General features: G+C 46.3%; 3 protein-coding genes and 1 long non-coding RNA gene across 24 annotated transcripts in view; 2 read left to right on the top strand and 2 right to left on the bottom strand.

The window, feature by feature from the left end:
• OARD1 (O-acyl-ADP-ribose deacylase 1) overlaps positions 1–27,475 on the bottom strand; it is a 191,064-nt gene that overhangs the window by 2,016 nt on the left and 161,573 nt on the right. For 2 of the 4 annotated variants that reach the window (XM_061471913.1, XM_061471912.1), the window contains exons 2-4: positions 1,166–1,246; positions 898–965; positions 240–384 (exon numbers count right to left, since the gene is read on the bottom strand). In XM_061471913.1, coding sequence (XP_061327897.1) covers positions 240–384; positions 898–965; positions 1,166–1,241 — 289 coding nt within the window. In that variant the 5' untranslated portion in view covers positions 1,242–1,246. Of the gene's footprint in view, positions 1–239; positions 385–897; positions 966–1,136; positions 1,247–27,475 lie in introns of those variants that run through there. The other 2 variants (XM_061471914.1, XM_061471916.1) reach the window with 2 other exon arrangements.
• NFYA (nuclear transcription factor Y subunit alpha) lies at positions 1,458–17,567 on the top strand. 18 transcript variants are annotated; one of them, XM_061471887.1, is made up of 11 exons: positions 1,458–1,623; positions 4,260–4,381; positions 5,980–6,066; positions 8,304–8,450; positions 9,725–9,856; positions 10,487–10,592; positions 11,037–11,185; positions 11,997–12,170; positions 12,527–12,628; positions 16,046–16,121; positions 16,945–17,566. In XM_061471887.1, exons 2-11 carry the CDS (start codon positions 4,307–4,309, stop codon positions 17,034–17,036), a joined length of 1,140 nt encoding a protein of 379 aa, XP_061327871.1. In that variant the 5' UTR covers positions 1,458–1,623; positions 4,260–4,306; the 3' UTR covers positions 17,037–17,566. The 18 variants fall into 18 exon arrangements, with proteins under 18 accessions (XP_061327871.1, XP_061327865.1, XP_061327869.1 ...); XM_061471881.1 differs by having other exon boundaries at positions 1,459–1,623; positions 11,019–11,185; XM_061471885.1 differs by having other exon boundaries at positions 1,460–1,623; positions 5,983–6,066; positions 11,019–11,185.
• On the top strand, positions 17,941–20,475 carry LOC133278769 (uncharacterized). Its single transcript, XR_009746685.1, has 2 exons — positions 17,941–18,724; positions 20,004–20,475. It is a non-coding gene; the product is annotated as an uncharacterized LOC133278769 (long non-coding RNA).
• On the bottom strand, positions 21,951–27,068 carry LOC133278768 (triggering receptor expressed on myeloid cells 2-like). The gene is given in 5 exon segments (XM_061471880.1): positions 21,951–22,441; positions 22,829–22,883; positions 23,210–23,554; positions 25,407–25,468; positions 25,470–27,068. Coding segments are annotated over 5 exon segments (786 nt in total). The 5' UTR covers positions 25,589–27,068; the 3' UTR covers positions 21,951–22,236.

The raw sequence follows: 27,475 nt of genomic DNA, 5'->3' as shown, positions 1-27,475 counted from the left end.
TTGGCTGCCTGGGAACAAGCTGCTCACGTTCAGCTCCATCAGTCGGCAGCCCCAGCTCCTTTCCCATGAGCAGCTTTCCAGCCACTCTGCCCCAAGCCCTCAGTGATATGCTTTAGTGGTGGTCTTGGCAGTAATGGGGTAATGGTTGCAACTGATGATTTCAAGTCTTTTCTAGCCTGGCTGATCCTATGATTCCAAATCAAGGGTTTCCCCTTCAGCTCCTGCATGTCCACACTCACGTTGATCCAACAGCTCCTGCACACCTCCAAACTTCTCCTTGAAGAGCCGGGCTATGCCGGCACCCATGCGGCAATCCTCGCTGATGCAGTGTGCCAGAGCATCTTGTGGGGGGCACGTGAAGAGGTCCCCCTTCACGCATTTCAGCTGGAAAATACCACAAACACAAGGGCAAATAAAAGCAAGCCCAGAGTGCAGATTCCACTAACGGGATTCTCAGAAACAGGGAATCTGGCCAGCATGGCCAGTGAAGAGTGTAAGAACTTGAGCTTTAAGATGCAGCCCACAAGTAAAGGACTCAGCATCAATGAGAAGCCCAGCGTACAGGGAACTACCTTTTCTACAGGACCAACATGCCAGCTTACATGTTAATGTTACTAAACCAATGCTTAAAAAGGAAAACTACATACGATGGAGCACAGTTGCATTAGTGCACGTCTTCAGCACACCACCAGTGAGCCAGCGCTGCGTACCCCCATACACTTCAGCACCCCTACGCTCTTGCACAGCATGTGCACCACTGACACCAGCATGAGGAACTGAGCACCATCAGCCACAAGCCAGTTTGCTCCGGCACACTGCAAGCAGCTCCCGCACTATCAGCCTCTTCACACAGACACCTATCACAGCAGTAGCCCACATAACCCATTTCCTACGCACTCTCTCCTCCTGATCCTTGGAGAAGTGGGTGGCCATGGTAACGTGGGCTATGCTGAAGGCTCCTGCAGCTGGAAAGATGACAGAGAGAAAAAGAGAGTTATTAGGAAGCCCACACACACACGGGTGCAAGGCCAGGCCTACTGCATCAATGGGGACCACCACGACACCCCGTAGGCACAGCACCCCCGCAGGGGCACCACACAGGAGCCACCCTCAGCCCTCCATCAGAGCACCCCTACCCTTGAGGCCACCCCTCAGCAGCCCGCACCCGCGGGAGCGCCGTGCAGAGCGCTCGGCGTGGCCGCAGCCCGCGCCGCCAAGGCCCGTCCCAGCGCGGCCCACATCGGCCTCCACCGCTCCGCTACCTCCGCGGCAAGATGGCGGCGGGCGGGAGGACCACCCCCTCCGCCATCCTCACCCAGAACATTCCAAGCGGCAACAGGCATGCGCCAAGAGGTAGAGGCGGGGGCTACCCAAGGCAAAGGAAGGGGTGAGGCCGCGCAGGCGCAGAAGCCGTGGGTGGGCAGTGCCCGGCGTCGAAGGAGGGAGGGGCCACCCGCGGCGTGCGCCGTTGTGCGCATGCGCCGCCCGCGCCCGCCCCCGCCCTGGGCTTTGTTCGGGGTTGGGCGCCATTTTGCGCGGCGGCTGAGTGAGGCGCTGATTGGGTTTCGGGGGCCCGCGGCGGAGCCAATCAGCGCGGGGCCCGAACCGGGGGAGCGAGGCACGGTGAGCGCGAGCAGCCAATATGGAGCCCCCGAGCGCCGGCCCCAGCGCCGGGATTGGCGGGGCCGAGTGGCCAGTCAGGAGCCCGCGCGCGGGGCCGGGCCCGGCCGGGGAGCTGCGGGGCCGGGGCTCGGCTGCTCCGGGCCCGGGGAGGCGCGGGGGGAGCGCGGAGGGCCGGGGGGGGGGGGGGCACCGGGGCCTGGTCCGCTGTGGGGAGTCGCTTGGTGGGCCCGGCTTCCCTCGGCGGGGACAGGCCTGGCCTGTGCGGGGCCGCTGGGACGGGAGCCGGCAGCGCCCCGCCCTCCACCGGCCGTGCGGGGGGAGCGGAGCGGAGAACGGCCCCGCCGGCTGCGACAGATGGGCCGCGGGCAGCGCGGGCTGCGCCTCCTCCTCCTCCCCTTCCCCGCTGTGCCGGGTGTGAGCCGAGGGCAGGACGCGGCTCCCCCCTCTCCAACCCCGCCTTCCCGCCCCGCACCTGGCCGCCAAATGTCGCCGGCAGCGCTGCTCTCCGTAGGGAGGATCCGGCTGTGGTGCGGGGTGAGGAGCCCGGGGCCGCCGAGCTGCCGCCTCCGGGAGCGGCCGTGCCCGCCGGGCAGGCCCCGGGCTGAGGCCGAGCCGCCCTGGGTTGCTCCCGCAGCCGTGTGGCGGGTGAGGAGCTCCGACAAAACCTGGTCCCCCGTGGTTTATTACTGCTGCCCTCAACGTAGCGCAGGTCCTGGCGTGGGTTATCGCGCTGGTTCGGTCTCAGTGTGGCTCTGCTGAGGGAGCTGTTAGTACATGTTCTGTAGCCCCATGGCAGTGTGTGTGTGTGCAGGTATGAAGCACGCTGACGGAACATGAGGGCACTGTCAGGCAGCCCAGGGCCAGGGAGGAAGCAGTGGCTGAGGAGGCAGCTCCAGGAGCAGTGTGTGGGGCTGCAGTGCATCACCTGGTCCTAAAACTGGAGCAGTAACGCTGGTGCTGTGGGTTTGAATGAAGGGAAGTTGGGCTGGTTCAGCCTGGAGAAGAGAAGGCTCCTGAAGGGGAGACCTTAGAGCAGCTCCAGTTCCTAAAGGGGCTGCAGGAAAGCTGGAGAGGGGCTTGGGACAAGGGCCTGTAGGGACAGGCCAAGGGGAATGGCTTGAACCTGCCAGAGGGGAGACTGAGATGAGCTCTTAGGCAGAAGCTCTTCCCTGTGAGGGTGCTGAGGCGCTGGCACAGGGTGCCCAGAGAAGCTGTGGCTGCCCCATCCCTGGCAGTGTTCAAGGCCAGGTTGGACACAGGGGCTCGGAGCAAGCTGCTCTATGGAAGGTGTCCCTGCCTGTGGCAGGGGTTGGAGCTGGATGAGCTTTAAGCTCCCTTCCAACCCCAACCAGTCTGGGATTCTAAATAATCCCTTGGGAGGACCGTGATCAAATGCCTGTAAAATCTGTTTGTGACTTTGGCTGGTGGCAGGCAGTGCAGAGAGCTGGGATTTCAACCCTTCCGGTATGTGAAGTACACAAGACAGCGACTCAGCACAGGGTGTGTGAAGAGCCATCCCCAAGCCGCGGTGGGCCTGTGCTCAAGAGCTGGTTGTGGTGTTAAGGAAGCCAGAAAGCTTTTGGCAAACAGCTTTTACTGGGCCTGCTATTGGAATACATCCCTGATGAGTGGAATGTGGGAGCCGTCTCCTGCCAGGCCTGTGTTTGGTGTTAATGTGCAAGAAACCAAGAGAAAGTAAAATCCTTTTGTTTTCTTAGGCTACTGTGAGGAGTAAGGTGATGGAAAAATGATGCATTCTTAAGACACATGCAGGGCACTGAAGTACAAAGGATGGTTTAAAGAGCAGGAAGCACTGCAGCAAGTAACCACAGCAACTGTCACAGCTAAAGTTGTGACTGGGTTTTGTGTGCTTCTTTGGGAGCCTGGGGGTTTTGGTGCTTTAGAATTCCAAGATTAAAGTTATAGGCTGCTTTTCACTAATGTAGCAGGTACTTGTACAGTCATAGCATAAATCAAATACCTCATTAAGAGTAAGAGTAAGAATTCTTCCCTTGTGGATCTACTGAGAAGAAACCTGAGGGAGAAGGAGGTAATGGAACTGAGTGTTTTATTTCAACAGCGTGTTCCTCATATGTGCAGGCAAGAGTCCAGGAGCTCTGAGGCAGTAAAAGGCTGGGGGCAGTGAGAAGTCTGCTGGTTATCCTCAAATATAGGAAAGGAGGAAGAGGAAAAGGATGAGGAGGGAGTGCTGTGTAGTTGGGGAAGGAAAGTTCTGCTTTGCTTTGTTGAACTCCTGAAATGCAGCTTGGTTTTACATCTGAACTTTGTGTTTGGTGAGGGGATTTAACCATCACATCCCTCTCCTCCACCAATATGCAGTGCAGGCATCAGTCTACAGCCCAGAATATTCAGACTTGAAGGGTAAAATGGGAAGAGAAAGAGGCTCATAGCTACTATTTCATGCACTGAAGATATTGAGAGCATTGAGATTGTGGTACTTTCTGCTTCGTGGTCAAATGAGCTGCTCTTGAAATGCCAATTGTAGTTCTGTTAGTGGGTGCTTTGAAAGAGGTGGTTCTGACATCAGTGCCAGCAGATGGTTTGCTTTTCAGGCACTGTCAGGTAACAGTAACCTTCGCACAATAATCACAGGCTTTGTTCACTTCTCTTGCCAGATACACAGGCTGAGGTGCGCCTTCCACCGTGCTGGAGCTGACCCGCTATGGAGCAGTACACAGCAAACAGTAACAGCTCCACAGAGCAGATCGTTGTGCAGGCTGGACAGATTCAGCAGCAGGTATGGAGGGTGGAACGGATGAGCTGGTGTGCTCAGAGCTGTTACACATCATCTTGTACTCTCAGAGTTTCACAGGACCAGCCTGATGCTTCATGATACTGTCTGGATATGCGTTTGCCTGGCTTTAGCCACCTAATCTGCAGTCACTGATCCGACTTGAAGTCAGAGTAGATGTAAAAATGACTTATTAATAAAGTTGCAGGTATACAAGCTACCAAATTCCACGTTGATGGGAGTTTGCAAACTGGTGGTGACCTGAGGAAAGTAACAGATCCCCTCTGAAAATGGAAGAAATGTAGTATTAATAGAAACAGTCTGGTGTCCACAAGGAACAGTGTAATTTCCCCCCACATTTAAAATAGGCTTTGTTGAAGCCCATAGAGGCTTTCTCAAAAGGAGTATTTGAGATCAGTCATTTCAGAACTACAGGTGGAGCAGAAAGAACACACAGCACAGGAGTTGCAGCAAGACATGTAGCTTTGGATTAATTCATCCTCCAGAAAGACATTTCTAGCTCATGTTCTATTGTGCAGGTGAGAAAGGCCAGGATTTTTTAAGGGCTTATAGATTTTTCCTGTTAAATTTCACCCATTCAGCTACAATAACACATTTTCAGGTGAGCTGTGCTGCTACTGCTGGGTTTTGTTGTAGCTTGTGTTTACTGTAGTTCAAGGCAAGGGGAATTTCTTACTTTGTTGTGCAAATGAGTGGGTGATGTTTTCAGTGAGATGGGCTTTTGTCACCAGTCTGATAGCAGGGACCAGCTTCTCCCATTGCTTTTAATTGACATTTTTAGTCAGAACAAGAACGTACTTGAGGTTAAACATAAAGAATTATCAAAAACACCTGCTACAGCAGATACATTTGGTTTTCTTGACGCTTTGTAGGTGCCAATGAGGTAAATACATACTGTGGCTTGCTTCACTTTTAGTACATGCTCTTAAAGCCTGGGTTGTGTATGACATGAAATGTTTCTCTAAAATAAAACGTTTAACAGGCCTGTTGTAGTACAGCTTTTAGTAGAGAGATGTCCTTCATCTCCCCAGTGCTAACACAGTTAACACAGATATTTTGGGACTCTTACTAAAGAGGCTAAAGATAGAAAAGGCTTTTAGATTCAACTGCTCTTGCAGCCTCTCAAGATTGTCCTTCAAGGTCAGCGTGGGAAGACGTTGATGTGGTCATGACATAGCTGAAGCTATGACTGGAGTCATCTGTGCTGCTGCTCTGTGCAGGAAGGAATTTATGGCCTTTATTGTAACTGACTGCCAAAAATCTGGAACCCCTCCACAGTAAGGAACATGGGCAGTGAAAGGAAGAGTTAAGCAGAAAGGCAGCAGTCTGAAACACTGAGGCTGAGATGTTAGATTCTGCACAATAATCTCATGTCTTTGGAAGGTATTGCTGTTTGGGATAGTGAAGCCTGTATGCAGTTCTGTTGGTATTCCTTTCTCAGGTTTGTAAACATGTTCACATTCCTTATGTTCCAAGAGCAGTGTGTATGAATTTTCAATTCACCCTCTTCCAGCAAAGTGTCGTTGTCTCTTGTTGGAGCTGTGCGTTTCCATGTTTCAAGCTATTCCTGTTCCTATTCCCAGCAGCAGGGTGGTGTCACTGCTGTCCAGCTGCAGACTGAGGCCCAAGTGGCATCCGCCTCAGGCCAGCAAGTCCAGACCCTCCAGGTAGTGGTGATCTCTCTAATTGTGTTTGTGAGCACTGCATGACTCTCGCCATCGCCACATATCTAATGCTGTGTTTTCTCCAGGGTTTGAAAGAGGAACAGGAAAATTTGCTAGCAGTAGTATTTGTGCTTTATGCAAGGTGTAGGGTTTTCCACGGAGAGCTTTTCCTTGGATCTCAAGTGCATGCCAGAAACCCTGATGCATCTAGGAATTCTGGCTGTATATTCTGAAAGTGAATAGTGGTTGAAATGGGACTTAAAAGACAAAAAAGCCACCAAGATGAGGAAGAACCAATTCAGATACATAACTCAAAAGATTTCCTGTAGTTTCAGGGAGATGGGATTTCTGATACCCACTGTGAGTAGCTGTGTTTTCACTACAGACAGGGAGGTGGTAGAGCTTGGAGAGTGAAACTTTCTCACCTGTGATTAAAAAGGGCACCTGAGGACAATATTGGCCTCTGTGAGATGGAGACATCTGATTTCTTATTTATGTGTGACCAGCCCAGGGAAACCCTGAAGTGTGTATCCTAAACTGGAAAGAACAGTAAGGTCATTTCAAACCCTGGTTTGTTTCAGTGTGGAGTATTTTCTGTCTTGCAAACTCCATTTCATTAGCTCACGTCAGAGGCTTTAAAGGAGCTGAGAAACCCTGCATAGCTGCAGCACTTTAGAAGTGGGGCATTTCTTACTCAGGATTTGGATTCTGTTTGGGTTTGAATTCTTCAGAGGGGAGTTCCAGGAGGCTGGAATGGTCTTGCCAGGTGTAAAGTTGAACACAGCATTTTTTATGTTCAGAGTTCATTTGTAAAGCTGGCTGACATGAATTGCTTGGGTCATTGTGGCCTCCTGGTTGACCTTGTGGGCCCCCCTTTCTTTTTTTGTTCTCTTTTCCCCCTGCTTGCTCTAATACATTAACAAGAATCCCGGAATGAATCATTTTTGTTTCTGCTTATTGGATATTGTACTGCTGACTGTGCTTCTCTGGCTGCCATGAGCATGCTTGTCTCCTTCTCTTTATGTTGTGATTCAAAGCAAGCACTGCTGATGTTTGGTAGGGACTTGTATGCCACAGGCTGAGGAACAGAACAGTGGTGCAAGGGTGACTGGAAAGTCACACTATTCTGTGTGGGGTGTTGATCACTGAGGTACAACCGCAGTTGCTGCTGTGGATGTGTTAGTATGTAATTCACTTGGGTGTTTGAACTATGCAAAGTAAAGTGTTTTAGGGGTAGTTCAGTGTGTGCTGGAGCTCTGTGCTGATGTTCAGCCTGGGGTTCTGCAGTGCTGAGTACTGCAGAGGAGTAGCACTCGCTATTGCCTGGTCTTGAAATTTGCAGGTAGAAAACCCAAGAAGTCAGTGAGGTTTAATCAGGTTTTTTAATCATTTCTAAACAACTGAGAGTGTGGCCAAGAGTCATCACCTGGTTCATAAAACTCATTTCACGTTTAAGCCATGGAGGTATGGTATTGGCAAAGATATATTCTGAGGACTTAGCAGGTGAGGGTGTTTAAACAGAGAGGTTTCCTTTGCTTTTCATTGGCCTGTTTCCTAGTGACCAGAGACATACCTGATCTCAGTCTCCAGAGACTCTTATGCTGAGTTTACAAATACAGTTGTAAGCGTTGTTGGGCCAAGTGGCAGCTGCTCATTGTCTTTCTCTGTTCCTTCCTGAGCTACACTTTGTGTTGTTACATTCATAATTTGACTTAATACCCATGAAAAGGTTCCCTGAGAACATCCCACGCAACATATCAGTTAGGAAATGGAAATGTTGTAAGCATGTAATTGGGGAGAGCTGAAGCTACTTCAGAATCTGTCAGAATGGCTTATTTAGAGCTTTCTCATTAGGAACTCCAATTAAAGATTAGCAGGAGTGATGTGAATAGTGAAGTTTCTTTTATTACACTTTGCTCTTGGGCTGTGCATGAAAGTAGTTATTGTGTCGGGAAAATTTAGCTGTGCTTTTCATGCTTCATTGCAATTAGACTTGGAAGTTTTGGTTAGACTGCAACAGAAAAGGATAATGTACTAAATCCAGTAGCACATCACGGAAAAGAATCTAGAAATTAAAGATACTTGATGGTGATTGTGAACCTGGTTACTGACTGTTGCACAGTTTCTCTGGTCACCGCATTAAAATAGGTAAGCGTTCAGCCTCCTGTGGGAGCCACCTCAGTTTCTGGCTTCAGGTCACCAGACTTTTCATTGTTGTGTTTGCTTTTTGTCCCTTTTCCCAGGTCCAGGGTCAACCCCTGATGGTACAAGTAAGCGGAGGCCAGCTGATCACATCAACGGGCCAGCCTATCATGGTGCAGGCCGTGCCAGGGGGTCAGGGCCAGACGATCATGCAAGTCCCTGTTTCTGGAACACAGGGGCTGCAGCAGGTGAGATGAGCCTCATTTTATTTGAGGTAAACTGCAGAGAATGAACTGGGATGTTCTCACCTCATCAGATATTGTATTTGCCTCTTGAACTAAACTGGGCAAAGCCGGTTGTCCTCCAGCTGTGGATTTGGCAGTGAGCTGCGTGTTAAGAATGCAATGGCAATTCTTTGTGTATTTGATTTTTGTATTTTATGGGATGGTGCAAACCTTTTAAATGAGATCCATTAAAACACAGCTGGAGTTGGTTTGGGGTTTTTGGTTTGGGGCTTGTGTTTGTTCTATTTTAGCTGGCCCTGAACAGCGTAGTTGTGATCTGGTGCCTACTCAGTTTTGGCTCAGAAAGATGATTAATTGATTGCTTGAAGAAAGCTTCTTGAAAATAACTCTTGTGCTTGAGTTCATTTAATACACGATGGCTGAAGGCAAATTGAAACTTTCCTATTGCACAGAAGGTAATCCTGTAGAAGGTATAGAAGATGGATTTTATTAGATTACAAGTATTTGTAATACTTGTCTAAAAGATGGTTTTTGAATTCGAACAGGAGCTCACAGTGTGTTCCTCAGAAGCCAAGGGAAGAGCTGTAACAGTGGCTTAATGAAAGTGTTCTAGTGATTCGAAAATGGGATTTAGGAATCAAGTTGAGCACAGTCCAGGAAGGCATCTGATGTCTCGGTGTTTTGGAAGGTTTATTTAGTGTTTATTTAAAATCCTTTTTGTTGAAAACCAATATATTTTGTGTAAGGTTCTTTACAGTCTGCTTGGTGGAGGAAAATCCATACCTGAAGCATCAGGTTCAACCCACATTCCAGTTCCTCTTTTTTAAAGTAAGAAATGTTCCACATTGCTGGAAAGACTTCTCTGCAAAGCTGAAGGCAACTTTTATCTATGTCCAGGAGGATTTCTGTGTGCTGGATAATTAACACTTTGCAGATTTCTTAAATCTTAGTCCTCTTTCACCTGACTATTATTATTCTGGTTTCATGTAAATAACTTACTTCTTTTGACCGTTTTATTGTGTGAGCAGTGGAGAACTGCTGCGGTATAATGACACCAGCATATTATGTTTCCTCTATTCTGCATGACTGTGACTGCTGTGTCACGGGGAGGAGTAAAGTAAAACTCTTCATTTGAAAATGGAAAAAAGAGAAGAATCAGTGGTTTCATTTTCTTTGCAACAGTAAATCATCCTCAGAGATGATTTGGTAATGCTGAGGCCAAGGAGGGAGAAATAAGAGGCATAGTTAATGTTCCTTTCTGACTCTTTCTTCCACAGATTCAGTTGGTCCAGCCAGGTCAGATTCAGATTCAAGGTGGGCAGGCTGTGCAGGTACAGGGGCAGCAGGGCCAGACCCAGCAGATCATTATACAGCAGCCACAGACTGCAGTTACTGCTGGCCAGACACAGGTAACTGCACCAGCATGAAAGGGTTTTCTTGAGAGGAACAGGAAGAGAAACTTGGCAAATGACTTAAGATGTGGTTAAGAAAAAAGGGGGAAAGGCATTATTAATATTGAGGAGAACTTGAGAATAAATTTCATGTTTTTGTAGTGTTTTCATACATAACTCTGGGGCAGAATAAATAGATTGCATGTTTTTATCCATTGTGTTTCTGTACTTTATTGGTTCATGGTCGGTTTTGTCTATTTGTTGCAATTTGAAAACATGAAGTATCACTAATGTCATACTTGCGCCATTTGTGATGTAGTCCAGTCATGCCTGGGGTTTCTGCTGGTTCTTTTGTTTAGGACCGAAATTAATAGTTCTTCTTTTAACATAGTCATAGCAAGACAGGAAACGTAGAACTTGTTTCTTTCAATATTAAATATGATACTGTTAGAAAAAGTATGATATATGTGCTTGAGGTGTTTTATCTGCAGTTCAGTGGGTTTGTGCTCCATCCTATTTCTTCATGCTGGTAATAAAGCAAAAGAAATAGATGCCTGAAACACCTTAAGCACCATGTATTAATTCAGGAATTGTAAAAGTTGAAAAGCGAGCAATTTGTAAAGTTATTGTGTTATTTGTTTTGTTTAGACCCAGCAACAAATAGCAGTGCAAGGACAACAGGTAGCACAAGCAGCTGAAGGCCAGACCATAGTCTATCAGCCAGTTAATGCTGATGGAACCATTCTCCAACAAGGTATGAGTTTTGGTGTGAAGAGAGTCAGGACTTCTCAATATCTCTGCCACAGGTGTTCATTGCCTCGTAATCACTGTCAAAGAAAACACTGAGTTGCAGTGCTGGGGGTGCTCTGAGTGCAAACAAGCTCTTTGGCAAGGGCTGTTTTCTAACAGAATAGAAAGGTGTTTGCTTTTACACCTTGGAGTACACACATCTTTCACCTGACATTGGGATTACTGAGCAAATACAAACTAGATGATCTTAAGGTCCTTTCCAACCCTAACTATTCTATGATTCTGTAATGCTTTTCTGGATCTTTTTGCATGCTGTGGAAGGATGAATGAGTAAAAAGCAGAAGTGGGACTAATGGTGTTCCCTTCTTTTTGTGTGCGTGTTTTTTGGTTTGTTTTGGTTTTGTGTTTTTGTCTTTTCTTTTCTTAAAAGTGACAGTCCCTGTTACAGGCATGATCACCATTCCAGCAGCCAGTTTGGCTGGAGCACAGATTGTCCAAACGGGAGCCAACACCAACACAACCAGTAGTGGACAAGGGACTGTCACAGTAACGCTGCCGGTTGCTGGAAATGTTGTCAATTCAGGTGGAATGGTTATGGTATGTATTGACCTTTCCATTGATATTCTTAAAGGTTTGAAGTTTCAAGTTGCCTGTACACAAACTGTTGTCTGAGATTAACGTCGCCTTAATATCATCAGTCTTCTCAGTAGCATTCATTTAGGATTTAACCAAGGGAAGTTTTGAGCTTCAGTGGCCTGTGTCCTATTGCGACCTGGGTATTCTGTGCTTTCTTTCTCCCACAGCAGATTGAGTTCAGAAATCTAGAAACAGAAATTCAAAATAAGTTGTTAACTGATAAATAAGGCTTAAAAAAACTGAATCAGCTCTTGCTTTTTTTGAGGATTCCTTAGTATTTGTTTTTCTGATTCCTAAGAGGGCTTTTTCTGCCAACTCCTTTGTAGTGTGAGGCCTTTTAGCTTGCATTCTGTTCTTCGTCCCCACTAGATGTCAGCAGCTCTATGAGTAATCCTTAAGAAATTACCATATAAATTAAAGAAGTGATAACCAAAGAGAAAGGGAAGCAGTGAGCATGTCCTGTATGCTTAATTGTACAAGAAACAGTAGCACGGTCATAAATTGTACATGGTATTGAAATTTCACCATTATTAAAAGAAAATAAAATCCCTGAGCATGACTTATGAATAATTGATTTCTTTAAATTTGCTCTTGTTTGTTCTACAGTTTAAGAACAACTTTTATTACTCCTTTTAATTCAAGTAGGTGCATTATCTAAACCAAACCCAAACGCTTTCCATTTTCACGTTCATGGGTTTTCTTTTTTAGTTACTTTTTTTGCATTCACTTTATGTTCTCAGCTACAGGCACTAAACCCACATTCTCTGTACAGATGGTACCTGGAGCTGGCTCAGTACCAGCTATCCAGAGAATACCTTTGCCTGGGGCAGAAATGCTGGAAGAAGAGCCCCTCTATGTAAACGCCAAGCAGTATCACCGGATCCTGAAGAGGAGGCAGGCACGTGCTAAGCTTGAAGCCGAGGGAAAAATTCCCAAAGAAAGAAGGGTGAGAATATAATTCCCATCTAATCCAGGGTTGCTCAATGGGAAAGGCATAGAAAATCATTTGTGCTGGAAAATGAGGACTAGAATCTTAGTGATCTTCAGTTACTACTTTTGTGTCTTCATTAGCTACATCAGAGTAATTTTAAGTCACTTGGTGGCAGTAGTGCTTCCTGTGCCTGCTTCTGATTGCTGAATGTGACCGTAGCTGCATTGCAAATGGGCATTTACTGTTAACACTTCATCTTTGGGAAGGATGGGGACTGGGTAGGCTTTTCTAGCAGTCAGGAATTTCCCCTACTCTGAGTGCTGAAGTAGAGATGGTGGGCTGGTCTCATTGCCTGCTTCATCCTGTCACAGAAATACTTGCACGAATCTCGGCATCGTCATGCCATGGCCAGGAAGCGGGGAGAAGGTGGACGTTTCTTCTCACCAAAGGAAAAAGACAGCCCTCATATGCAGGTTGGTGGTGGTTTGTCTGCTCTTTGGACAAGTGCCACTTTCGCTTCTTTACTATACGCTTTGGAAGTGAATTGTACTGTTCTGTTTGTTCTTTTTTGGGCTAGGCTGCTGACCTTGTTCCCTTTCAGGCAGTGTAAAGAAATAATTGTCTCTGGTAGAGAGCAGGTGTCTGTTTGCCTCGAGTAATTAACTTAACAGTAATACTGATAGAAATGTATTCACTGTGTTGTACAATCAGAGAAGGCTGTATTTGTCCTAACAAATACAGTCTTTGCAGTCTGGTTGCATACCAGAAGTATGTTTTTAGGACATGAATTAAAAGTAGAGGCACCTTATCTGCATCTGCTGGAAAATTAGAGGAGGTGAATATCTGATTCCTAGCTGTATGGTGATTGGCATAAAAAGTGCATGACAGGTTTTCAAAGGAAGGGACACATTAGAGTAGAATTAGCCAATTCTGTTGTTGATTAGTGCTTCAAAGCAGTGCTGTGGCTTCAGCAGAAGATTTCTTTTTCTGAAGTAGAATCCTTCCCAGGTACTCAACCAGTAATAGGTCTTCTCTATCACGAGAAACAAAACATTAGCAGGAACTACTGAGATTTATATATCCCATTCTCATACACTGGCCTGTAAACACCAGGAAAAATATGACATGTTCAGAGATCAAGGAGCGTCAGGAGTATCTCCTCTTGATAGTTGTGCATGCTTCTCTCTGCTGTTACAGGAAAATATTGATGTTACAACCTGGTATGTATTTTGTATCTGTAGGATCCAACTCAGACCAATGAAGAAGCAATGACACAGATGATCAGAGTGTCCTAACTGCTGCTTAAAGAAAAAATATAACTGAGTAGGATTCCTGTCCCCTCTGCAAGTCTCTCCTCTCTTTCCAGTGTATCAAGCAAGTCTTTCAATGGGACATTCACCATATCACAGCCCATCGTTTTCTACAGAACAAGCACCACGTTGTCAGTATGTGGGTTGGGATTTTAACTGCAGTTCACTCAACAGAAAAAAAACACTCAAACTTACTGACTTTCTTGGTATACTCTTCTGATCCAGCACAGGGATTTCAGAGGCTGAGCAGTGCTCATGCCTTTGTTTCCTTCTTTTAAACATCTCTTGCATTAAGATTGGCCATAGGTGAGAGTGTGCTGCTGACTCGGTGATCAGCAATAACTCTGGCATGCTGAAGCAGGGGCAACAAAGACTTCTTGGAGTTATGGCCCTTCTGTACAGAGACTTCATCCAGCTTCTAGCAACCAGCACCAATGTGGCTACACCACACAAAACTACTTTGTTTTCCTGCAGAAACTTGTTATTTACATCCACTCCTTACACCTTTGGACTTCACTGTCAACTGGACTGTTCCCTGTTGTTGCGTCTGCACTTCTGAACTGGCAGAAACTGAAGGGGCATTCTTTTAAGTTCACCTTGTAAAATATGTAAAAAGCAAACTCTTCTCTGGGAAGAGTTCAGCAATCTAATCACCATGATAGAAATATTTCATGATCCCTGCAGGACTTGATATATTGTGTATCTGTTCCAAGAAGTAAGATGGGAGAGGGTGATGCGGGGATAAGGATTTAATTGGTAACAGCAGTCTCTGGGTGGTTTTTGGTATGTTTATTGCCAGTAGTTGTTGCTTGGAAGAGAAGTGGGTGCTAGTATAGAAAGGTTTAAAACTTTTAAGTGAGTCTCTTCCAAAGGATTCCTTCTAACCTGCCCATCCAGTGCGTGGTTCCTCCAAAAGACATAAAATGTGTGATAGCACTTGACCATCTTTGTGATGGTGTTTCTTGATGTCTGTTCTAAATCAGTTCTACAGTTCTCTCATTCTACAAGGAGTGAGGGATTTTATGGCAGCAGAAGCGTCGGGCGACCTAACTCGGCTCATCCTGGTGTAACTGAGGAGCTGTTAAACACAGGAAGGCAGATATTGATGAGCCTTTAGGCTTTTGATAGACTGCCCTCTTTAAATAAAAAACAAAGTGGCACTTAATCCATTTTTTTTAAATGTAAGTACTCCTCTTTATTTTTCATGACCAGTCGCTGGCTTCTGCCTGAGTGTCCTGAGAAAACATATCTTGAATTCCACAGCTCATTCTGGATTTTAAGCTTGCTCCATTCTTACTGATTTGAAATTTGGCGATGGAAGCTGTGGTTCATAAGCATTTTAACAGGTGATACTTGCATCTTTCTTTCTCCTCCCATCATGTGTGAGTTCTAAGATGCTCTGTGTATCACCTGCATTCTGCCGTCCCATCTCTTCCGGTTCTTGTGGTCTGTAGTTCAAACACAAAACTGCCAGGAGTTGAGCATGGGATTGGCAGTATTGCCAGGCATTGTCACTGAGGAGGTAGTGATGAACCCAATAGGTAAAGCTGCAGTGGCCAGTATGGGTTCGAGGAAGGCAGCCAAGGATGGGTGAGACTGGTTTAAAGTCAGTGAATTCTGTTTTCAAGTAAATGCAGCTTGAAAAAAAAACCAGCCCTTATTATTTCTTGTCCCCTCTGCTTTTCACATTCACTTAAAGCTTATGACTAAGTACAAAATGGAGGACAAATCAGCAAACTGTAGAAGACTGAGAGGATACAAAAGGACAGAGCCTTGGAAATTCTATTTACTTTAGATAAGAAAGAGAAATTCTGGACCTAAGAGTGTGAAAAGGTGGGAAGGAATGCAAGAAGAGGGAGCAGAAATGTGGAGAAATGCTACATTCTACATTGCCAACAGGCAATCTTGGAGGAAGAGCATGTCAAGATATTAAGGATGACAGCATTTAGGTCAGCCACCCATGGAGGTACATAGCCAGTGAAAGAACACAGCAATGCAGATCTGGCATTTGTAGCAGGCAGCTGGATTTTCTCAGTGCAGTTCAGTTCATTTTCCTGAAGCTTTAGTGCCATGTTCCTGCCCTTACCACTGCTGATGTGGTGAACTGAGGCTGAGGAGGAAGCTTGGGCACACGGTTGACGCCTGCGGCTATGGGAGGTGGTGGCCAGTTCTTGACATGCAAATAAATCTGTTAAATGCTATGAGTTACCTAAGGCTCTGCTCACAAATCTTAACGTTAGGGGTTTTCCCTAGTGGTTGAAAAGGCATTTGTTTACCTCCATTGCATTAATGGCATCTTTGGTGCTGTTGGTTGCTTCTGCCTTAAAATACTTGCCCAGTTTGAGCACGGTGCTTCTGTTCTTCAGTTGGCGACTATGAAATGCTCACCCATTTCAGGAAATACGTAGCTCTCTTAGTGAAGGACTAACAAAGAAAAAATCTGCTTTATTTGAATTTGCAGCATTATTGTAAATATTTTTTAAGCGCATCTGTACAGTTGGTCAGTGAAATATTCATGTGCTGGAGGCTTATTTCTGTGCTGGAGTAAGACAGCCTCTCCATAACGTTTCTGCTCTTCAGGTCACAGCTGATCTCTGTCCTGGAGAGCTCCTTCTGAAAATTGGAAGTCAGGAAAGCAAGATTATTGCTCTGACAGGTATTTTTTTTAATGAATAATTTCTTCTTTTCTTAAAGAACTTGTAAACTTCAAAGCAGCTAGGATGTTTTTCCCACTAAGCTCTTCTATATAGGTTTTCTGACCCGTTGTTGTAGAATGTGTGTTAAGACCTCTGGATTTGTGTTACATAGGAAGTCTTATTGTTAATACTTTCAGTAGTGATGTGAAAGCCTGAGTGCTACTGTCCTGTTTTTCCTTTGCTTTGGGTTATATGTATCACTTCTAAAAGTAGTGTTTGCTTGGCGAGACTGGAGTTATCGGTCAACACCATGTTTACCAAAACTGCTTTCTTTTCCTGGGTAAATGGGTTAAATTGGAGACGTCATCAAGTTCAAACCTCTCTAGTAATTAAACGGGAATTCTTTGTAGATTTGCTACACTTGATCAGATCCTCCCATTTCGGAGAGCGTAAAAGAGAGGATAAAGGAAGAGGCTCGGGCATAATTGTGGTCGATTGACCCAGAGAGCACTGGAGTGGCGAACCGATCAAAAACCAGTTTAATGGGAGTGTGAAGAACGGGGTTTGGAAAGCGGTCCCCAGGCGATGCCACGCGGCTGTAAGGCCCTGCATGTTAAAAGGGGGCGAGAGGAGTCTTCTCTTTGTGAATGGGTGTGGGGAGGGTACCGAAAGGAATGAAACGTGAGGCAAAGTTTGTATATAGTTAAAAGTTTATAATTTTTTTTATATAATGCATTTTTTCAGGTGTATTTCGGTCTTTAATAGATGCAATTGTAAGTACTGTGTACACTCTGCAGCTAATAAAAGTTTATAAACCAAGAACAAGCTTTGCTGCTTTTTCAGACCTCTTGAGCCAAGCGGCAGCGGTGACACGGGGCAGGGCAGGCAGTGCTGAGGAGCACCCAGCAGCCGCTGAGCTCTCTCGCCCTCCATGAGGGAAGGTTGTGGGCAGCGGACATCTTGGTGTTCCTCTGCTCCATGCCCATCCGCCATCTTGCTGCCTGAGGCACTGCTGTGCCCGCCCTTGGGGCCAGGCTGAGGGTGCTCATTGGCTGGGGGCTGCTCTGGGACACCTCTGATTGGCTGGTGAAGAGCACTCTTCCTCACAGCCTGAGGAAAGCAGTGTCTCAAGATGGCGGCTGTGGGGTGGGTTGTGTCTGAGGAGGGGCTGCCAAGGGGTAGGAGAAGGCTTTGCCTCCCCACTCAGAGCCCAGGGAGTATGATTTATTATACGATTGTTAGGTTCTTATAGTGCACTTAGGGCAGTGCTCTTAGCAGTTAGCAGCAGGTACCAGAGGAAGGTGCCCAACCATCAGTTCTGTATTTGTGTACTCCCTATCGGAGATTAAAACAGTCCTCTTAGCGTTTACTGCTTTTGAAGTGAGACAAGAAACAAATAACTGTTTCAGCAGCTATCTTACATTTGGAGTGAGTTTTAACTAGAAGGACAGAAGAGACCTTTTGAGGCACCAAATGGAAGGTATTGATTAATAGAATCATAGAATAGTTTGGGTTGGAAAGGACCTTAAGATTATCCAGTTCCAACCCCCCTGCCATGGGCAGGGACACCTCACACTAAACCATGGCACCCAAGGCCTCGTCCAGCCTGGCCTTGAACACTGCGAGGGATGGAGCATTCACAGCTTCCCTGGGCAACCCATTCCAGTGCCTCACCACCCTCACAGGAAAGAATTTCCTCCTTAGATCCAATCTAAACTTCCCCTGTTTAAGTTTTAACCCGTTACCCCTTGTCCTGTCACTGCAGTCCCTAATGAAGAGTCCCTCCCCAGCTTCCCTATAGGCCCCCTTTAGATACTGGAAGGCTGCTATGAGGCCTTAGTCCTAGAAGAAACTCCTGTCCTCTTAACATCCTGTGCTCTGTCCATCTGATGCAGCCAGTTCCTTGGGCGCTGCAACTTGTCTTCCTGTTGCCATCAAAGGAGGGAGAAGCCGGGAGGACGTGTGAGACATTAGCCAGGTATGTGTTTATACCATTATTCAACAGCCAAACCAGAACTAGGTCTCTAACCAGCTGTCTCTGACAGGCTTATCTGAAGACACAGCAAGGTTTGTCATGTCTCAAATGGTCAGAGGCTGCTCGTACCCATTAAACCATTCCTGAATGTGGTTCCACAGCTCAACAGAAGTGGATTGGGTGGGCTGCTGGTGCTTTCCAAACTTAGCTACCAAAGATGCCCATTTAAATTGGGTCTGAAGATAATTCTTCCTTCATTATAGGCAGTTCAGGTTACGAGCAAGTCTCCATCATATGCACAGAAGGAAAATACCTGTAAGATGTTACAGATTTAGGAAGATTTGACAATGTTTCTTGTGTCTTTATTTTAAATCAGGCAGTTACATTTTGATAGTTTGTGACAGGGGACTGACAACATCCATAGAGATAAACTGTCCCTAGAAACACCCTTGAATTTCTCATATGATAGCAGATCATCTTCAGCTTTTTAGGCAGAAAGACGTGTGCACCAGTGAGCTTCTCTATTAAGTTGGTTATTCATCTTCTATTACTTTAGGATCGAAGGCCCCCAGTCTTGTCACTGTGTATGCCATTGCATCCTGATGAGGGTCTATGCAGGCAAAGGTTCAGGTGCTTTCAAACAGACAAGTAGGATAAATAAGGAGTCAGATTTGTGTGCTGCAGCCTCTTACATTAACTGTTGGTCGCTGCTGTTGTGCATCATGTCAGACCTTAATGGTATGGTCCCCACACCAACACTTCAGACAGCTCAAAAGTGACCCAAAGCACAAGGGTGTCAGCCATTCATTTTAACAGAGCTGGTTAATGCAGCTGGTGTGGGGTAAGCTCGGAAAAATTAAAAATAGCAGCATGCAAGAACAGAAAATGGGAAGCTGGCACAGGAAGGGAGGGATGCACTCGTGCAAGCCTGTTTAGGAAGCCAGAAATACGTTTCTTTAGCTATTATTAATGGCAAAAAGCTTCCTGTCATGTAGCCACACCAGACCAGTCAACACAATTTCCTTCTTCCCTACCCCTCTTCCCCCTTCAGGATTGTACAAGCACTCGCAGGCAGGCAGAGTGGAGTTTCTGTGCTTCATGGATGTGTTCTCTGCCTTTTCATGTTCCTTTTCCTCCCATGCCACCCAGTACTGAGGTTGGAGTCTTCTTGGGATCTTAATACCAAAACATTAAACCTATTTTTGTACCATATTTGGCACCCTCGGGCTCCAGCTCATAGAATGCAGATGAAAATCTCAGTCAGATGGCTTTTGGGATTTATCCATAATCCCTAATGAACGTTTGCAGATAGCGTCATGATAACAGGATTGAGGAGGTCAATCAGTGTGTGTGTAATTTATTACGGGTTTATATTGCAGCATGGGTGTGGTATGATTAACAAGCACCAAAGGCAAGGAAATACGGAGTTATTTCTTTGTCAAAATAACTAATTTTGGGTGTAAATTCTACACCCATGTGTTCAAACTGAAGGCAGTTTATACTATAAAGTAGACAAATGTTTTTCCACAGGACCCTTGTTTACTAAAACACGTCAAGTGCATTACTTGTGTGTTTCAAGCCCTCCAGTGACTGGCACTGTATCAGTTGCTACCAGAGAGAAGTAGTTTCCTGTATTTGGGTTTATAGTTGCCTATTGTTTAAAAATAGAGTGATTTGGAAAAAAAATACACCCTAGGCTCCCACTAGATTTGCTTACCAAAACTGGGATGCTGGACTATTAGAAAGTGCAGGTATTTTTGTCAGGGAAAGTTTGTGGATCCATGTTTCTCAACATTTCAGCTCTGTTCTGCCTCACACCCCAGACACATCCGACCTCAGCAGTTGGTTACAAATTGGTAAGTTTAGCAAAATTCTGTGACTAAGCCCAAGGCTTTGGGCTGCTTTGCTGAGGTGGACCTGTTTTCAGTTCCAGAATGGGGAGCTGTATCCTCATGGCGTGTCCATCTCATGCAATGAAGAAGCAGAGCTAACACCAGCACAAAGAGAACTCACAGAGGACAAGGAAATAAGCATCCCCAGGATGATGATCACTGGAGATGAAGTTGGGGTGGCAAATGGGAAATCTGGATCCCTGCTGCCCTTTGTGGGCAGGGGCTGTCAGGCTCCAGGGCTGCTCTCAGGTTCCCTGGGACCCCTCAGCTGATTTCTTATGCCTTATACAGGTCTTCTACATGAGTTATCAAAGCTTTTCTGTGTGAAAGGTTTCTGTGACTGGAAAACACTTTTAACTGAATGGAAACATTTGTGCAAAAGCTGTTTTTTAGTTCTCATTGACTTGAAAAATTGCTGTCCCAAACCCATTTGGTTTTGATTAATACAGTCCTACAAAATGGTATTCAGTGGTTTTGATGGGAATCCATAAAATATTATTTTCTTTTTATTTCCTTTGAGACTTTTTTATTTCATATGGCAAAAAATAATTTCCTGGCCACTTCTGCCTCTAGATACATACAGGTACATATTGTGGTTCTGTGTTGAACTATATAATGGAGTTTTACCCTGTCCTTGATAACCTCTAGTGGGATCTTTATGTCTTGGTACACCACCTTTTGCTGTAAAGCAAAAATGGAAGTGACACATCATTCTTGATTTAGCTGTCTCCCACCCTGTGCGCTGTTCACCTTGTAGCTCACCCTCAAGTGAAACCACTACCTGTATTCTTTCCAGCAGAATATTTTTCACATCACCCATAGAGAAACGTGCCAGAATTCTCTCTTGGGAGTCCTGCCATGATTCCAGGGCACCACAGTTACCATGTGGGAATACTGAAGCCAGGTTTTGTCACTACATCTGCAGTGGTGTGTGGCTGTGGATGGGCTAATTTAGCCTCTGGAAATGAGTTTAGCCAGAGCACAACCATGGAGTGCCTTATCTGGTTTGGGATCTGAACTGCTGTTTCTGCATGGTGCTAAGTGGGGTGCATATACCAACCTGCCCAGCTGGGTCAGAGCACTTCTGCAGAGCATAAACACACCAGCACATTCTAAGTGTCACCTCTTCTTTGGGTGATGTGCTGTGACCTCGTGTACTGCAGCTCTTCATCATGGCTCCACACAAAGTCAGATAATCAGTTTGATTTTATTTAGCTTTGCAAGCAGTGCAGGGAAAAGAATGTGAATGCCCTTGGGTTTGGGGTCTTTCTGGGAGAGCAAAGTGCAACCTCACTTTGGGGAACGATGAGCAATGATCACGTGTTAGTAAACATCCCCTTAAGAGGGTAGAAAAAATACAGGGAGAAATACAGAGAGCCAGTTCATTCTGTCCTTGCAAAGAGAACTTTGTGTTTTGAGAAAGAAGGAAGCAGGCTCAGGGCTGCAGGGAGACTTCCCATTCCATTCTGTTATGTTCCACAGTCCCTTGCACCTTTCCACAGTGACTTCACCAAGGATCCACACAGTGTTCAAGGCAGTTTCTGGGAGTTAGTCTTCATCACCTTGGAAAGACAGGATCTGTCACCTGGCACTGCTCTGAAATGGCCCGAAGTTGGTGGGTCTCAATGCAGACCCTGGTGAAATGATAGGGGGATGAGTATCTGGAATAACTGCCTGATGGTGCTGCTGCTGGAGAGCACAGCAGAGCACTGCATTCCCAAAGGCTTTAAAGAGTGGAATCTCGGTTAAAATACTGATTTTTAGACAAATCTTAGCTTTCAGTAGAAGCCGTCTAGTTCTGGTTGTGCTTTCGGGGAAAGCCTTTGAGCGTTTTGTGGAAACATGTAGGACACCTTGAAAAAAACTGAAGACAAGGAAATAACCAGCCCTAGTCTGAGAAGGGTGATCACTAGAGATCAAATGGGAAACCTGGATCAGTTCTTTATCACTGATTTCCATGAATCAGGAAAAGGTTCTTGGATCTCTTGACAGAAAGAGTTCATGTTCCTCTTTTCCCCCAGCCCTCGATCCCATCCCATCCTCTTCCTTTAGGTTTGGGTGCTACTGGCAGCATCTTTTCAGTTCAGTTGTGCTGGGAAAAGTTGGTCATCGCTAAGAAGAGGTGGCAGATGGTGACATTCCCTCTCCAGAGCGACAGGTTCAGCGGCACCTATGTTTAGTAGGCGATTCTTTTCTTACAGCAGGTGGCAAAGCTTTGCCTGCAAACATTTGATGGTCATTTCCCTGTGACCTCCCTTTGGTGTGGCTCTAAGCAGTGCTGTCCCAGGAGGGGCTGATTCCATCACCAGCGAAAGGAAGGACCTGCTGCTCACTCAGCCTTGGGTTCGTCCACTCTGTTTCTCTGCTCTTCCTGCTGTTGCCAATGATAAAGATCAGCACAGCCACCAGGAACTTAGAAACCAGTAATCCAGCAAGGATATAGAAGACAGTGAAATCAGCTTCAGGAGGGATGCTGTGGGGAACCACAAATACAACAGTGAAGGGGATGGTTCAACTTTTGAAAGACAGCATTAAAGAAACTCATAGTACAAATGTGAAGATGGTAACATGTGCAACAGGCAGTCCCTGCCTGTGCACAACAGAGCCTGGTTATCTCACATACAGATAAAATTATGATCTTCAGGATTTGTTTTGCTTGACACTTAAGCACTGTGTTTTCTAAATTAGGATAAAAACCTTAGAAACCACACAGCAGCTCTAGGAATTGTCATGGATTAGGAACAGGTAGAAACTATGCCTGTGGTGCTGTTCCTCTCAACTTCTAATAGGGTTGCCAATGCTAATCTGCCTTAGTCCTAGGAATATCAGAGATCACAGCATGAGGAGTTCTGTGGTTTACCTGGAGATGCTGTGCACAGCCCTGGGCTCCTCTGGCATTTGAGTCTCCAGGACAGCTGATGACAGAAACAGAACAGTTTAGTCTGCAGATGTTTGTGGGTGATGCTCATTGGTGTCACCTACACCAGTGCCCCTGCAAGGCACAGGTAACCAAGGGGAGACTAGCCACTGGGCTAGCTTTTAGAAGGTTAATCTGGGTAGCAATAAAGGGATGACATGTAAAAGGGATGTCCTGTAAAAGTGAGGTCATGTTACTGTAAATCAGGAACTAAAAAGAGGCAATGAAACACAGTTCTTCCTTAGAGTAAGACACAAATAGATGTTTACTGAAGTGAGGCCTTGGCATCTGCAGAACCTGTGAACTCAGAGCCTCGGGACATACCTGTCAGCACTTCCACTTGCACCTTCCTTAAGCTGTTTGTTTCCCCCAGGTAGTCACTTTTGCACTGGTACAACCCAGCATCCTGCTTCTTGAGTCCCTTTATGGTGACTGTCAGGACCCCTTCACGGACGTTGTCACTGATAGAGGTGGTGCCATTCCTGTTCTTTAGGAAAGGCAGCCAGAAGCGTCGGGCACTCACCACGTGTTGGCACTTGGTCTCATGGATCTGCTTGCACCAACTCTTTTCTCTCCATCGCTGCTGCCAGGGGTTATAGGTGCAGTTGACAGAAATGGTGTCCCCCTCCATTCCATACACCACAGTGATATTCTCTGCTGCACAGGCTGCTAGGAGAGAAGGAGGAGCATGAAGCTGGGCATTTAGGTAGACTGAGTTGGCACCACACAAGTTGTCCTGCTTTTTAAAAGCTCTTTTTACAAGGCAGCTCCTAAACCGATGTTGCCAAGCTGTGTGTGCCTCTTATTGGGCTGTGGCATCCCTGCTTTGCCATGTCCAGCTGCGGCAAGGCAGCCCGCTTCAGGATTTGGCCTTGAGCACTTCCACGCATGTTAACAGATGCAGAGTTGGCTCTGGAATACCCTCTGCTGCAGAAAAGCTCCTTTGCCGTAAAGGCCCGTGAGGTTTAAGGCTCTTTACACAGCTCTGGAAATACTAAAATCACTGTGACACCTCCAAACCCATGCCCAGCTAACTGCTTAGGAGGTTATTTCTTAATCCCACTCCTAATTTCTAAATCTAGAGGTTTAGCTTTTTTTTTTTTCACCCTATCTTTTAATATCCTGCTAATTTTTATTATGTTGACAACTGGTCTGTGGCTGCTTGGCTTTTTATTTGGTCTTAGCTCCTTATTCGTAATCTCCATTCCTCTTGATGGTTGGCAGAGGCAGAGGGGGCAGTCTGAGCTATTCATACTTCCAGAGAGAAGTGCAGTGTAGTATTTGTGGAAATCCCTGTTATTTCTAGTGAAGAAATTCAGATGTTGGTGCCTTCTGTGAAACAGAAGTGACGATAACACAGAAAGAAATTAAAAAGCCAGACTTTGGGCTGGCTAAGCCTTTTAATAACACTTCTTAAAATCATTTTAACCATTCTAAGTGAACTGTAAACTAAACAAATCTGAAGATCTTTCAGCTTGACTAGAAGGCAAAAATACGCATTAGTGCTCTCCAACACACTCAGGTCTTTATCCTGATCTGTTGCCCTCCTCATTTATTTCAGCTGAGGTTTACCCCCGACATGTCCAGTCCTGTCCTGTGCAATCCCTCAAAGCACTTTAACTCCCTCTCCTATCCCTCGTTACCCCCTCTTCACCTTCGATTCTGCCCCTCCAGTTCCAGGAGTGGCCCCAGGGTTTGGGGCTTTGGCTTTGTTTTAAATAGAAACAGCACTGCAAAAAAAATCTCTTCATCCAAATCATGGCATTTATAAACTTGCTGATGCCCCTGTGGAACACTTTGTGTCATCCTCTTTTCAACCAATTCTGCTGACACATCACTTACTATTTGTATTCCTCTTCCCTTCGTCTGTGCTACTGAAAAAAGGATAGGGCACTACTTTCCCAAACTCATTCAGATTTTTGAGGCAGGTTTCTGCACTCCCAAAGCCTGAACCTTTCACCAATGCCCTTCTGTGCATTGCTGTAAGTACCTGGGACCTCCAAAGTGTGCCTGGAGGGAGAGGGCTGCCAGCTCGGTCCTGTGCCTTGTCCTGGGTCCTTCCCAAGCTGAACATAGTCAAGTGTCCAAGTCCCCTTTGCTGAGCTTTCTTTGCCTCCTCTCAAACCTGCCTGCTGCAATTTATATTCCAAGCCCTACAAATGGGCATTAACAGGATTTTGCAGTTTCACCCAGGACTTCTGTCAGCAGTGCTTCCTGTCTGACTCAAAAGGATCCCGGTGGGAAAAGCTGAGCACTTGGATCACCCTTTGGTAAATGAATGGAAAAGCACAAACTCTTAGGAAGGAGTCTGGCATCCCTGCAGTGTAAGTGGGGAGGAAGAATAGAATGTAGAACACACTGCAGTGTTCCAGCGTCCCTCTGCGTGCATTGCCCTGGACCTTGCAGTGCTCAGGCAGGCAGGAAGAGTCTTTACCCTACCAAAGGTACCCTAGCCCAAGTTCTGCATCAATCCTTCACCCTACCTGTTAACTGAAACCCAAGGCCATGTATGCTTTCTTACCTGGTAAGGAGACCAAGAAGATGAGGTGCACGAGCTTCTCCATGTCAGCTGAGCAGAGGAGGCAGGAGAGGAGTCTGGAGAAAAGTGGAAAGGGCTCTTGCCCAAGAGCAGCTTGCTTTGCCCCCTCCTTGCTCTGCCGGAAGGAATGAGCACAGGAACTTGGCATCTTTTTTGTCCTGCATATTGAGCAATTCACCAGGGATGGACAATTCTTCCGTGGGCTGCAAATTCAGGCATCAGCACTGCCCATGCACAACCACAGTTTAGTCTAGACAGCCTGAAAGAGAGCATCATGTGATGGCCTGAAAATGTGGTGCTGGGAGCCCCTCCCAGCCCAGCCTTGGAGCCTGTCCACCAGAGCAGGCTTTGCATGGAGTGAATTCCTGCAAAGTCAAAAGGGAAAGGTGGCTCTCACGGAGACTGCAGGTAGCTCAGGCAGCATCACAAGGCTGAGAGGTGGGCAAGGACATCCCCTTGTGGGTTATTTTCAGGAGAAAGAAGGTTTAGAAGAGCCTTCACATGAAGCATTCCTATCTGACACCTAACCAAAGGCAAGAAGACAAGAACACGGTGTCGGGTGAAGCTGTGAGGTGCTTTATGTGAGCAAACCAGACATCTTTATTTTGTATGGAGCAGAAAGCACAGATCGTGGCATGGGGGCACTGACTCGGAGGCAGTCAGTGCTCAGGAGGGCAGTTGGAGCCTCCTGTGATGGCAGCAGGCTGGTAGGCTGTGGATGGTGCTGGTTTTTCTTTCTTGAAGTTATTTACTTGGAGTAAACGAAAGTACAAGTAGACCCTTGGTAACGTGTGTGCTTATCTGCTTCACAGGCAGATAAACCCCACACTTCTCTCCATTCAGAAGTGCCTTCTTTTTCTTTCCTCTAATTACAGCTTAAGGAAATGGTACCTCACAGTGTCCAGACAGTCTCCCTGAGGCTGGCTGCTTGCAGGTTTTGTTCATTCCTGCTCCAGTGAGCACAATTTTGGGTTCTCTTTGATCAGAAGCAGCTGTCTTCCTGAAAATGTCTCTCTTCCACTCAATTGTTTTTCACTCTTACTCTTACACTGTTCAACCCAGTGTAACTGACTGCATGAATAGCAAATAGTTTAGGGAATCTAGGCCTGAAGGAACTATTTCCAGAACCATTTTCTTTTTCTTGCTGTCATTTCAACTCTGAAAATCTCAAGAAATACATCAGCTTCCCTGCTGCAGCCATAGCAAGAGAAGCCTTTTGGATGTGACTGGCTTGTGAAGAGGAGTGGGCTCAGGCTCCTGCAGAGCTGGGTGCAGCTAAATCAAGTGCCAGAGTTTCTGATCTTTTGGAGAAATGGAGCTGAGCCCCAGCAAACTCACTGCACATTGCTCACCACATGACTGCTAAGTCAAGGCAGCAGATGTGTCATCTGGAGTGTTTCCAGCAGAGAGAGGGAAGTAATGGCATCACTTTCCAAGGGGTGCTCTCCCATGAAGCTGCATGAAAGCCCCAAGAGCTTGTTTTCTGTGGTGAAAGCTCTGCAGAACCTGTCTGTGAGGAGCAGCTGAGGGAACTGGGGGTGTTCAGCTGCAGAAAGGGGGCTCAGGGGTGACCTCGCTCTCTACAACTCCCTGAAAGGAGGTTGTAGCAAAGAGGGGTCAGTCTCTTCTCCTAATAGGAGGGAGGTCTTAAAATGCTGTCATGGTTTAAACCCAGCCAGCCAGCTTGTTCACTCATTCCCCCCTTTTTCCTCCCTCTTTCTTTCCTTCCCTTACCCCCCCCTCTTCCCCACTCCTGGGGGGATGGGGAGGAGAATGGAAAGAATGCAACTCCCACGGGTTGAGACAAGAACAGTCCAGCAACCAATGTACAACACAAATCACCACTGCTACCAGCAATGACAACAATGACAACAATGATAAGAGAAAATAACAAGGGAAGAGAAAACGATGCCACCTGCTGAAAAACGAGTCCGACCCAGAAGACCCCGTGTCCTTCTGGGTAACTCCCAGTTACCCCCCCAGGCATGATGTGCTGTGGTATGGAACACCTCTTTGGCTAGCTTGGGTCAGGTGTCCTGTCTCTGCTTCCT

The sequence above is a fragment of the Pezoporus flaviventris genome, unplaced genomic scaffold (genome assembly GCF_033815535.1).
Source record: "Pezoporus flaviventris isolate CSIRO_AGI_PZ_B2104156 unplaced genomic scaffold, CSIRO_AGI_Pfla_v1 ptg000069l, whole genome shotgun sequence".
NCBI lineage: Eukaryota > Metazoa > Chordata > Aves > Psittaciformes > Psittacidae > Pezoporus > Pezoporus flaviventris.
The sequence above is the reverse complement of the archived record's forward strand: the minus strand, read 5'-3'. Positions and strand labels throughout refer to the sequence as shown.